This window comes from Oryx dammah, unplaced genomic scaffold (assembly GCF_014754425.2).
Source record: "Oryx dammah isolate SB20612 unplaced genomic scaffold, SCBI_Odam_1.1 HiC_scaffold_5, whole genome shotgun sequence".
Classification (NCBI taxonomy): domain Eukaryota; kingdom Metazoa; phylum Chordata; class Mammalia; order Artiodactyla; family Bovidae; genus Oryx; species Oryx dammah.
Window position 1 is genome coordinate 105,872,260 of NW_024070189.1, and position 13,382 is coordinate 105,885,641.

Consider the following 13,382-nt stretch of genomic DNA (forward strand, 5'->3'; position numbering starts at 1 on the left):
TTAGTTTCTGTCCTATGTAATTTTTAGTTTTAGCAAACTTTATAAAAGAAGCAGTAACTCTCTAGATAAATGCATAATTTTATGCTTTCAATCATTCTCAGTGAAATTTCTGGTTATTTTCAGTGGTATCTGTACAAATCTCATAAATGAATAAATAGGACATTATTTGGGATTTTGTAAGAGGATATATCATACTTTTGAAAAGTTGCTTTTCAACACTTTGAGTTACTTAATTCGTTTTTGTTTCTGAAGGATCAGTTCCACGACAAGACCCCCTATACGATTATGTTTGGTCCAGATAAATGTGGAGAGGACTATAAATTGCACTTCATCTTCCGCCACAAAAACCCCAAAACAGGTGTATATGAAGAAAAGCATGCTAAGAGGCCAGATGCAGATCTGAAGACCTATTTTACTGATAAGAAAACACATCTTTATACATTAAGTAAGAAAAACTTTTAATTAATTTGGGGGGTTTTTGGCACTACCCATTTATCATCCTTCTAAAGATTATAATGAAAATGACCTGCAAATAACAATCTCTATTGACTTAATATCATAGTAGTGAGAAGAACTTAGTTTCTCAGCACTAAAAGAAATGTTTCTTCCTTAGGTTGAATTGAGAAACAGATTTTAAGAAAAGCTTGTATGTCCTGTAAAGAGATTCTTTGCTTGATCTCCACTCATCTCCTGCCTTTGTTTATTTTCTTATTGATAGAATGTTAAGTAACAGGACATACAATAGAAATGTGTGTACAGTTTTTCTCAGTGTCTTCTAGTTGAACTTGTTTGGATGCTCCAACACCTAGACAGTTGAGTATAATATTCAGACATTGGAATGGGGTTTTTATATGCATAAGGCTTTTTCTGCTGCTTTGAGATCACATGTAGTCATGCTTCTTTTCCTAAAGAATGCAATAACTTTTTTTCTTCATAACGAAACTATACATATTCAGCATAGAAATTTGAAAGGAAAAAAGACAAAGTATCTGAAATATCAACATTGTGATATGTATTTGGCCATATGTGAATAAACATGTATATATGTGTAAACACATAATTTTATATTAAAGGTTAAATATGTTTTATTTCTTCTCTTAACAAAAGTGTGAGAATTTTCTGTGAGAATATGTTTCATTGATAACATTGATCACCTTCATTATCGTTTAGGATAGCAGCATAGTACTTCCTCTGTTATCTTCCATAGTATTCTGGATGTGCTGTGATCTAGTCACTTGCCTGTTAGACATTTAGTTGTAGGATCCAGGCTTTAGCATTATTCCACTTAAGATACCTTTATAGATTTAAAATTACATTTGCATTCTTCACTGGAGTCCAAAAGTACAACCTGAGTAGATTTGTGGCTTAATATATAAAAGGTTTGTGTGATTGGAACTGTTGGCAACATAGATAGTGGTAATACCAACTCAGAAAATGAGGAAATGAGTCTTTTCTACTGGGAGATGGTTATAATAAATAAACTTATTTGCCTGTTGACCTGTGTGTAACCATTTGTGACAAACCAATATTGCAGTTACTTTGCATACTTTTGGTTTTTTGATGTTTTTATGTTCATATTCCATGTTCGTGGAATATTTTGTTTTTAAAATTTTACCTGTTGTTTAATTTGTAAAAACCTGAAGAACTACTGTTTATGATGGACAGATAAGGAAAAGAGTACAAACTTGCCTGTGCCTCTGTGACCGTGTTCCAACTCTTAATACCCAAAGTCATTACTCCATGCTTCTGCCTTCTGTTAGAAATATGATCTTTTGTGGTAAAGAAAACTTGGGAATGAGTGGCTAATTAACTTACAAAAATTGCATTTGATTTTTTTCAGTCTTGAATCCAGATAATAGTTTTGAAATATTAGTGGACCAGTCTGTTGTGAACAGTGGGAATCTGTTAAATGACATGACTCCTCCTGTAAATCCTTCACGTGAAATTGAGGACCCAGAAGACCGGAAGCCTGAAGATTGGGATGAAAGACCAAAAATACCAGATCCTGATGCTGTCAAACCAGATGACTGGTGAGTCTTTGGTACCCGTTTTTGAATGCAGTGGAGCGTTTCATATATTCCATGTGGCTTAAGCAATCTAATGATGGTTGAAATCTGATAATTTGTATAATCTGTGATACAGTCTAAATGTTAGGGAAAATGCAGACTACTACAGCTAAAAATAGTAGTGACCACATAGTGATCACCAGGGCTGTTGTGATCATCTGGACTGCCTCACATCATTTTACAAGCTACTAAATGCTGAAACTAATGATAGGGTTTGCCTGTGGCAACACAGTTGGTTTGTGACAAAACTTCACATTTTTTGGCCTGGTCTTTCCCATGCTTCTATAATTCAATTTAAAGCTGGAGTCCTAAAATTTTAATTTGAAAAATAACCTTCCTCCTGTTAAACAGTACTCAGGAGATCTTTGCTCTCTGTTGGGCGCTGGAATACAAAGCCACAGGCACACAGCTGCCTGCACAGCTCTCACCGTAGTTGTGAGACAGGCAATTGAAGTTGGCATGCATATGGTGAATGATCTAATATGTGTTTCCATGGTGACCAGAGCACCAAGTATACCAAACTTCAGTATTTTTAAATTGAGAATTGAAAGTGGGCAAGAGATAACTAACTGGTAAAGATGGGAAGTGGTATTTCCTGGTTGAAGGAGAATATCATGTGCAAAAGGAGAGGAAGAGGAGTGAGCTTAACACACATGAGGGAAATTGAGCAGTCTTTTATGCAGGATGCAAATTGGAGAGTGGTAAGAAATGGAAACAGGTGGGTTGTCCTCTTGTATATGACCCTGTTTGAACTCTTGGTATGGTGACTTGTGGAAATGTTAGAAAGTGAACAAAGAGAAATGATAAAACTGATCTTCCGTTTGTAAAAGCATCCTCGTAGGTTTCTTAGGGAAATTCTAGTTGATATTAACGTGCTGCACTGGTGTAAAGGGTGAGTTTATTTGTATGTTTGGTGAACATTGGATTTGGGCTCACCTTTTTCAGTATTGTATTCCTTAACTAGCTGTTTTGTTGTGGAGGAGGAGAAGTAAATGTTCAGCTTAAAAGGTCAGGTGAATGATAGACAAGTTTTAGTCCTAACGCAATTTTAAACTAGCATAGTTCTGAAACAAGCATAACCTTGACCAAGAATAGGAGATGTCCTTGGTTACCAGCTAAAGTGGCACTGTCTTACAGTAACTGCATAAAGCTTTGAAATTAGGCACTTCTTGATAAACTTAGAAGGGTGACTGTTAAAGTCATAATTCACATGCTAAAATCCACCCTTTAAAAATGTATAGTTTACTGGTTTAATATATTCACAGTGTTGTGCGGCGATTACCACTGTAATTCCAAAACATTTTTATCACCCAAAAAGAAGCCCATACCCACGAAGCAGGTACTTCCTCCCTGTTTCTCCCTTCCACCAGCCCCTGGCAACCAGTAATCTACTTTCTGTCTTATGGATTTGACCATTCTGGATATAGGATTAGTAAGATATGTGGTCTTTGGTGTCTAGCTTCTTTGGCTTAGCATAATAGTTTTAAGACTCTAAGACTCATCCATGTGGAACCTTGTATTGATACTTTCTTTTTGTGACTGAATAATATTCCATCCTGTGGGTGATACCACATTTTATTTATCCATTCCTTGTTTAATTGACATTTAGGTTGTTTCCCTTTTTGGGCTATGGTTGTGAATAACAGTACTATAAACACTCAAATGAATGGTTTTGGGGTGAATATACATTTTCATTTCTTTTGGGTATATTCCTAGGAGTGTAATTGTTAGGTCATATGGTAACTATGTTTAACTTTGTGAGGGACTGCCAAACTGTTTTCCAAGGTAAGCTGCACCATTTTGCTTTCTTACAAGCAGTGTATGAGGGTTTCATTTTTTTCCATATCCTTGCCAATACTTAGTTTCATCAGTCCTTTTTCATTATGGTCATCCTACTGGTTATGAAGTGGTATCTTATTGTGGTTTTGATTTGCATTCAAAATGATGACTAGTGATGTAGAACATATTTTCATGTGCTTTTTGGGCATTTGTATATCTGAAGAAATGTTTATTCAAATCCTCTATTGGTTTTTAAATCAAATTGTCTTTTATTATTGAATCGTAAGAGTTCTCTATATATTCTGCATACTAGGCCCTTGCATATGATTTTAGATATTTCTAGGAGGAGCTATTTCAGAGTGGGACCACACTGTAATCATTGTAGTTCTATGGCCAGTGTTGTCGTTAATTGTCTTTTTCTTTTGTGCTTAGGGATGAGGATGCCCCTGCTAAGATTCCAGATGAAGAAGCTACGAAGCCCGAAGGCTGGTTGGATGATGAGCCTGAATATGTGCCTGACCCAGATGCAGAGAGGCCGGAGGATTGGTATGAGCGTTGGTTAACTTTAACATTGCCTGCTTTTTACTGAAGGGAAAGTTAGTACTTAATACAGCCAGGGCTTCCCCGGGGGCCCAGACAGTAAAGCATCTGCCTGCAGTGCAGGAGACCTGGGTTCAATCCCTCAGTCAGGAAGGTCTCCTGGAGAAGGAAATGGCAACCCACTCCAGTATTCAACTGCTCAAACTTAAGTGTAGAGCTCAACAAACTAAATTGATTACATTTTAATCTCTCTTTTTAATGTATCTGTCACAGAAAATCCTTTGTTACTGGAAATGCAGAAACAAAATGATGCTTTGTAGTACGCTGCTGAATATTCCTGCAGGATTTTAGGGAAGCCCTGGGGTAGCTTTTCGTAGTCCTGCTTCACGGAATCCACTTGCAGTTTGTTTATGTCTCCACAGGGATGAAGATATGGACGGAGAATGGGAGGCTCCTCAGATTGCCAACCCTAAGTGTGAGTCGGCCCCTGGGTGCGGTGTCTGGCAGCGACCCATGATTGACAACCCTAATTATAAGGGCAGATGGAAGCCCCCCATGATTGACAACCCTAACTACCAGGTTGGTATCTCCTGATGGTTGAGCTGCTTCATTGAGCTCTTTGTGTTCAGATAGTTCTCGAGTGTGTAGTGAGCCTGCCACAGATTGATCCTCTATATTCAAAGAATTGAATTAAAAACAAAGTAAACTTCGGAATTAAGAGAGAACTTATGTGTTGTGTTGAAAAGATAAACCTAGAAAGTGGAAAGACGAGCTTTCATAATTGCATTATAACTTAAAAACAAACAAAAATGAAAACTTGGGTTTTGGACACCCTCCTACTGTGTGGCAGGGGTACTCCAGCCATAAATATCCAAACTGGCATTCTCTGGTAGCGTGGATAGGGGACTAAGGTGAAAGTTGGTTTCCTGACCATGATTTAGCCTATTGCTTGACCTCGGTATCTTTAGCTGTAAAAAGACTCTGAAGCTCAAATGAGATGATCATACCAGTGGTGATACCTTAAAGCTTCAAGTTTACTGTGGCTCTGTAACAATTCCGACCCTGGTCTCACTTCTGTTTCTAGTCTAGTCAGATTATTTAAACTCATTAATTTCTACTTTACAGCTTACTTCGAAATGTAAGTTGTATCTCTACATATAGACTGTGTATACTTTTCTGTTTTTAAGTGTATTTTTAGTTGTGCAGGCAATAAGAAAAGTTGCCCCTTAGCTGTTTTAGATGAATTTCCATTTTTGCTTTCAGAATCCTTGCTGCAGTAATTTTTCTTGTGCTAGTCTAAGTATATGTGGTAATTAGTTCTCTAGGCAGTTGTCTGTGGTGAAATATCTGATTGAAGACCGTGTACACTTCACCACTGAAGAAGTCTGCACTGATTTATGCTCCCGCTCCTACCGGCAGTTAGCTGATAAGAGTGAAGGCTCTTGGAATGTGCCAGGTGGAGCAAGGTGTTGGTCTGAATCAAGGTCATGGGTGAAACTGAAAGTAGAAATTGGAAGTAGTTGGAGTCATTAGTAGCGTTTATTGTTTTCCTCCTGATAAGTTTCACCCGGTCAGCACTTACTTCACAGATAATGCAGAATTCATCTTATTTAGGTTCACTGTAAATTCGTGTTGATCATTGTCTGAAATGATTTTTTAAAATACTTTTCTCTAGGGAATCTGGAAACCACGGAAAATACCAAATCCAGATTTCTTTGAAGATCTAGAGCCTTTCAAAATGACTCCTTTTAGTGCTATTGGTTTGGAACTTTGGTCTATGACTTCGGACATTTTTTTTGACAACTTTATCGTTTGTGGTGATCGAAGAGTAGTTGACGATTGGGCCAATGATGGATGGGGTCTGAAGAGAGCTGCAGATGGGGCTTCCGAGGTTCGTGCTTCCTTGTTTCTTGCGCATTTATGTCTTTCATAGGTAACTAATTGCTACTGTTGGTGAAGAGCGATCGTCTAAGATTTGTCTTTTCCCTTATTTGGGAATGTTGTCATAGAAAGTGTGACCTGTGTTTACTAAAGACAAAATACTGGGGTTTTGGACATGATTTCATTAGGTTAATACAAAGATTTTAGAGTCTATATTTGTGTTATATGCATGGTATTTCTTTTTAAATTGTGTTAAAATATAGTTAACAGGGATTGACAAATATACTACTATATATAAAACAGATAACTAATAAGAACCTATCATACTGCACAGGGAACTCTGTTCAACACTCTTTAATGACCTATATGGGAATAGAACCTAGAGGAGTAGATACATGTATAACTCACTTTGCTATACACCAGAAACTAGCACATCATAAATCAACTATTCTCCAATTTAAACAATGTAAAAAGATTTAACAAAGTTTTCCATTTAGGATCTATTTTAATGCACTCTTAAGTATTGACTCTTGGTTTATTAAATAAGTAGAATTTTTAAATAATTGGTCATAAGGCCAAATTGAAAATTGGAGACACACTAAGAAAAAGAAATTATTCATTCACTGGTCCCTGAGGTTAAGAAACTTTTCAGGTAATTGGGAAGCCAGCTTTCACACCTAGGAAAGAGAAATACCCTTGATGATAAAGACAGCAGGAAAATTGAGGCTTTTATTTCCTTTTTACACTGTGTGGACATCTAGGCTTGAATCCTGTGAAAATGGTATCTGAGCAGTGCCATGCAGGAATTTAACAGTGGGATAGTACTGCCTATATTCAGTGTCAAAAGCCAGACCGTGAAATGCGTGCTGTCTTGTTTTCAGCCAGGTGTAGTGGGGCAGATGATTGAAGCAGCTGAGGAGCGCCCATGGCTCTGGGTGGTCTACATTTTGACTGTAGCTCTGCCCGTGTTTCTTGTCATCCTCTTCTGCTGTTCTGGAAAGGTATGAGTTGTTGTTGGTTTGTTTTGATTCACTCTTACCATGTTAAAAATAACCAAGATATATTGCCAGAGGTTTTTCTTTGTAACAGCTCAGTAATGACAGCCACATTTGATGCTGACTTCTAAAACCCTGTTCACTATTTTCAGTGGCCATTTATTGTGCCCAGATGGAAGTAGGATGGTTAGCCCCTGAGTGGCTAGTCTACTGTATTGCTCTCCTTTGAATTTGGCAGCAGCTTTCTGAAAGAAGGAAGAAAAAAAAAAAAACAACTTAGATATAAAACTAACCCATCTGGGCACAAACTAGCTTTTCCTGCTGGCATACCTGTTTCTGTTCATATACTTCATAATTCAGTCTTTGATTTCTTGTTATCCATTTCTCTTTTCAGTATTCCCCCTTTCCCCCAAACACCACATACAGGAGTAATACAGCCTTATTGTAGTTTTTCTTGTTTAGTCTTTGTTATATGGAATTTAAAAAAAAAAGAAAATTTTGTTTGGGCCCTCTGCTTCTGCTAAAGAAGACTTGTGCTTCATACTGCATTCCAGACGTTTTGTAACCTGATCCCGTCGTCTTTTCTAGCTTTATCCTCCGCCACTATTCTGCACATTTGTTACCTCAGTCACCTTTGACTAGTAAGACTTACACATTCCTGCCTGACCCCTTTGCTTCTGTGTTCCTTCTGCCTTGAACCACACATGCTCACTGGACAGGAAGCTCTCAGGCAGGAATTCCTTCTTACACATTTCGTTGTATCTGCTCCAGCCTACCACTTGCACAGAACTTTGCTCATAGGCATTCAATAATTACATGGTAATATAATACATAAAATATGAACAAACCTGTTGCGCTTTGGGGGAATATTTCAGAAACAGGCCAGTCCTGTGGAATACAAAAAGACTGATGCTCCTCAGCCAGATGTGAAGGAGGATGAAGAAGAAAAGGAAGAGGAGAAGGAAAAGGGGGATGAAGAGGAGGAAGGTGAAGAGAAACTTGGTAAGAAGTAGACCCCAAAATATCTGCTCTGAGCCAGCACCCTAAGATGTTGCTTCAAACCCTTATAAGCAAGTTACTGTCAGGATTGTTTTAGACTCTAGAAGTGTGTTCTAATGCTAATTTTCTAGTTACCAAAAAATAGCTGTAAGATTTTGCTCAGTTGTTTTACTTTGACTTCTTAGAAGAGAAGCAAAAAAGTGATGTTGAAGAAGATGGTGACACTGTCAGTCGAGAGGAGGAAGACAGGAAACCTAAAGCAGAGGTAAGAGAAAGTCGGGGGAGAGTGTATTTTAGAGTGTTTTCATCAGATAATATTCAATGGCTATGACAGTAAAAATTCTGTTACAGCCAATTTTGTAAAAGTGGGATTCTTAGCATTAAAAAATTCAATTTAAAAATTTTAAATTACATCTGAATCTCAAAATATTTTCTGTGCTGAAAATGGTTTTCTGTAATAAGCAGAAGGCAAGGGAAGACTAATAAAATGCTTTCTAGTAATGGTAGGTTCAAGTTGTTTACAGTCCTCTATCATTGTCCATCTCTCCTCACTGTGCCCTTAAAACTATTTCTTGGACAAATCACTGCATTCTAAAATTTTTGTCCCTCCTGCTGATGATTTGTTCATTCATTCAGTAAGTATTTCTGGAGTCATTGTTAGTGAACAAGACAAAAATACTCTACTTTTGAGGAGCTTAATTCTAGTGGGAGGAAACAGTAAGCAATGGGCAGCTTAAGGAAGTACATGAACAGTATGATAAAAGCAATGAGCTATGAAAAACAAAAAGAAGAGAGAAAAAGGTTTTGAAAGTACTGGGGCAGAGTGAGATGTACGTAATTTTAAAGATGACAGGCCTCAGCGTAGCAAAAACCGGAAAGAGGTAAAAGACTTTGCCATGGAGATGTCTATGGGAAGAGAATTCCTGGCAGAGAAAACAACCACTAAAAGGACCTGAAATGGCAGTCTAGAAGGCCAGCATGGCCAGTAGATTACAAGGATGGAGAAAAAGAACATGGGGAGAGCTCCAGGTGAGGTGAGGCCTCTGAGGCTGTTGTATGGGACTTGACTTTTCCTGCTAGTGAAATAGGCAGGCATCATAGTCTACTGGGCAAAGGACTGATGGGATCTGATGACTCGGGCTTTGATGTCTTCAGCAGACCAGGGAGAATCAAGGAGCCTAGTTAGACTACTGTAATAATCCAGGCAAGATACAGTGGCTTTGAGCAGGGTGACAGAGAAGGACATGAGTATCTGATCTGGATTTCTGATCAGATTGGACAGATTGGATCTGACCCAGTCAGGTGGATTGGGTATGAGGTACGAGGGAAGGGAAATAGTCCACGTCATTCTTACCAAGGTCCCTTTTCTCAGCACTTCTCTTTCATTCTGATCCTTTCTGGAAACTACCCAGTTTTCATTTCCAGCTACCACAGCTCTGCCCTTCTATTGATAAAGGTCAGTGCTGTTGGTATTTTCAATGGATATATTCTGTCTCAACTAGAATGCAGAATTCTTTCAGGTGGGGGCCAGTCTATTTTCATATTCCCCAGAATTCCTCACCCAATAAGTTGGCGTAGTGTGGAAAGAGCACTGGGTTTGTAGTCTTATTTTTTTAGGTCATGCCATGCAGCGTGTGGGATCTTACTTCCTCAGCTGTGCTCCCTGCACTGGCAGCATGGGGTCGTAACCAATGGACTGCCAGGGAAGTCCCTGGGCTTGCAGTCTTGAGTATTATGTGAAATCAGCTTGGGCTTGGATAGCCTTTAGTCCTCATGAATCTGGGCTTTCTCAGCCTCAAAGTGGGACTATTATGTCCATAGACAGTAGATTATTCAGGATTAAGCAGGATAACATATGATAGCCTGGGGTTTGGTCCTTTTTAAAGAAAATGTTGATGGGATTAGGTTCAGAAAAGTGCATATTTATGGAAAACAAAGACAATTACTAATAACATGCACATTTCTACCATCACTGAGCCAATCATTGTTTTTGGTGCATTTTCTTCTAATTATTTTTTTGTTTGTTTTTCCTCAAATGAGTTATACTCAGCTGGTTGATCTTGAAAATGTGGTGAATTTTTACTTTTAAAAAAATGCTAATTATAGTGAATTTCTTGTTTTTTCAACCAGCAGGAGGAGGAAATTTTGAACAGATCACCAAGAAACAGAAAGCCGAGAAGAGAGTGAAACAATCTTAAGAACTTGACCTGTGATTTTTCTCTCCCTCCCCTTCCCCTGCAAGTGTGGGTCCTAGGAGAGGACCTGGCACACCTTGGGTTGAAATTCAAAAACCTTCCGATGCACCACCATCAGCAGGTCCCAGCTGAACACTCGCCCGTGTAATTTTAAACATCTAGCAGTAAATAATTGCAGTTGTGACATAAAGGACCCTGTGTCTGTAGAGAGAAAAGCTTAACATAATTGTTGTGAAATGTAACATGAAGCAACTAACTTGTAATTTTTTTTTGTTTTTAAACATGTTTGTTTTTTTAAAATAGTGTGATAGAACTTTGCCAGTCTTTAAAAATCTTGGCTTAATTTAATATATTAATCTGTCCGTGCAGAAATAAAACCAACCTTTAAAAACATTAGGGGGCTGAATTTGAAGTTGGTGAATTGTAACTGATTTTAAGTTTGGTATTATGAAACATTTAAGTGTCTTTGTCCCCTAATTGATAATCATGTTTAAAATGCAGTCATTTGTGGTTATAATCTTGTTTTGCTTCCTTCCATTATTCAATTCCTCCAAAGGAAATTGAGAGTGATTGGATGGAAGCCCAAATTTAAGTAAAGATTGTTTAAGTTATAGTAAAAATAGACATACAAAAAGAAAAAAACATTTCACTTGTTGGTTAGACCATAAAGTATGTGTGTTCTCTTGCCCTTGGAACAGTTCAGTTCCCACACAGCTCTGCAGAGAGTGGAAGAGGTGGCATATGTGGCACTCAGGCATCCATCCTTCACACGCCAGGAGTGTCTGGGCTCCAGTCTTCTCAAGCAGGTGGCTTCTCAAGGAGCTACCACGTGTGAGCTCCAGAGTAGGTGCAGATGTTTTCATCACATCTTCCACTGTGCTGACACTGTCCTACCTTCTCAAGTTCCCCAAATTCCCAAGAGCTTTCTCCTCTGCTATGCATTTTGTCTTCACAGCGCAGCTTACAGTCCATTGCTAAAAATGATTATAAGCTCTGCATAGTGTTAAGCTTTACTGTGATTAGATGTATGTTTCTTCTTCCTTTGTTAAGCAGACCCACACCTTTCCAGGGTCAAAGTACAGGATAGAATACTATCCTTCATCTTTTACTCTGTTTAAAGACTTCAGAAGTCTAATCCAGAGTTGAGCCAATTCAGAATTGACTGTAATTGAACACAGGCTGAAAGTATTTATGGGGGGAGTGACTTTTAGCATGAGTTTTCTGATTTTTGTAGCTGCTAAACCTTTTAAATCTTTATTTGCAGTTCATGTAACAGTTGTGTCTTAAATTACATGATAAAGCAGTCCTGTTCAATCAATTTTTTTTTAAGTTATGTGGCTTGTAGAATTTTTAATAAATGAGCTTAGGTCTGTTTTTTCATGTGGAATGCAGATGGGTGCTATCAGAGCCTCTCCCCTATCACTATAGTGTAATAATACCATTATTACACCACACTGAAATGTATTCAGAACTAGATTTTTTTTTTTTTAGCTTTATTGTTTCTTCAGAGGTGTTGCAAATGTACCGATGATACTGTTTCTTGCACTGAATATATAAACACTCCAGAGTGTTTATATTGGGGAGGAAGTATATTTGTAAAAGATGAAGGCTGTATCTGTTTCTCTTCAGTTTTTTACTTGTTCACTTAAATTCTTAGGAGGGTGGGACGCATCTCCTTGCTGTTCAGTGCTTGATCCTTTTTCATCTGTTGTTCTGTGGCCACAGTGACCTTAGCTATGTAGCAGACTTTCCCAAATGTATGGAGTGCAAATAAACAGTTACTTAGCAAGACCCGAAAATATGTCTGCAGGTTTCTGCTTGAAGTAAGTGTGTGGGATCATTGCATTTCTAGGAGTCTGCCTTCACTCGTAAATTGACATTGTACGTCATGCTTCCCTTACAGTTTCTTCCAGCTGAGCTGTGGAATAACAAGTATAAATCAGTAGACTGTTCATTTGCAGGGTAATTTATCATATCCAGGGTAATTATTTAGCAACGTTTGTCTCCCTTCCCCTCTAGTCCTTGGTCGGGGGGAACCCACCAAAAAACAAAGCTAAATAAAGTCTTTTCTTGGTTCTGTATTCCACTTTGTTGAAGATGCAGCCTCATAATTAGAAGTCTGACATTAATGAATGAACAGCAGCAGTATTCATCTCTTTAAAAGGCACTTATGTTATTTTATATGCTGGTTATCTGCCCCATTGATATAAAATGCCCACTGCATCAGATGTGTTCCTCAATTTCTCTTATCCATAACACACTCCACTTTTCTCAGATTGTTGGCATTACTAAATGGTGTTACATTAAAGCCCTGTGTTAAGCATCTGCTTTTGACTGAACTTCACAAATAACCTTTAATTTGTTTTACTGTTTCAGGAGTGGGTTAATCTTCCATTAATTGGCTACTACATGAAAGTTTGCTAATACACAGCAACTTATTATGAACAGTGAAATAGTTATTACTTCATCTTACCACATGAAGGTGAATATAATTCAAAGTAGGCTTTGCATCTTTTTCCTGTTGGATTGGGGTTCAGTAGTTTCAGTTGTATAGGATGACTAGCAAGCAGCTCAGAAGAGGGGTGATTTGTAGATAATATTCTTGTAGATTATGGAAACCATTTAACTTAAAAATTTTTATTCAAAAATAAATGACTTCTGGAATCAGACTCCATCTTTTATATTCCTGTTTAGGTATATTTTAGGACATTAGGTCAAAACTTTTTTTATGTAGTTTTAAATAGGCTTTTGAATTGCTTTCTGAAGAGTACACAAAATGTAGTGCTCCTTGTTACAATTATCTTTCCCATTAGAAAGGAACTTTAATTCTGGTGTAAAATTTATGTTTGAAGAATGGTAAAAGCAGGACTGTTACGGTGTTCATGAGCCCTACGCACTTTTGCTTTTGGTGGGTCACTTGTATTTTT

General features: G+C 37.8%; 1 protein-coding gene across 1 annotated transcript in view; it reads left to right on the forward strand.

Annotated features, from left to right (window-relative positions):
- Positions 1 to 12,536, forward strand: part of CANX (calnexin) — a 31,270-nt gene extending 18,734 nt beyond the window's left edge. The window contains exons 7-15 of the mRNA XM_040241388.1: positions 253 to 445; positions 1,841 to 2,030; positions 4,278 to 4,391; positions 4,808 to 4,964; positions 6,061 to 6,276; positions 7,148 to 7,267; positions 8,137 to 8,263; positions 8,446 to 8,525; positions 10,394 to 12,536. Of these exons, the coding sequence (XP_040097322.1) occupies positions 253 to 445; positions 1,841 to 2,030; positions 4,278 to 4,391; positions 4,808 to 4,964; positions 6,061 to 6,276; positions 7,148 to 7,267; positions 8,137 to 8,263; positions 8,446 to 8,525; positions 10,394 to 10,447 (1,251 nt within the window). The 3' untranslated portion in view covers positions 10,448 to 12,536. The remainder of the gene's footprint in view (positions 1 to 252; positions 446 to 1,840; positions 2,031 to 4,277; positions 4,392 to 4,807; positions 4,965 to 6,060; positions 6,277 to 7,147; positions 7,268 to 8,136; positions 8,264 to 8,445; positions 8,526 to 10,393) is intronic.
- The last annotated feature ends 846 nt before the right edge of the window (positions 12,537 to 13,382 follow it).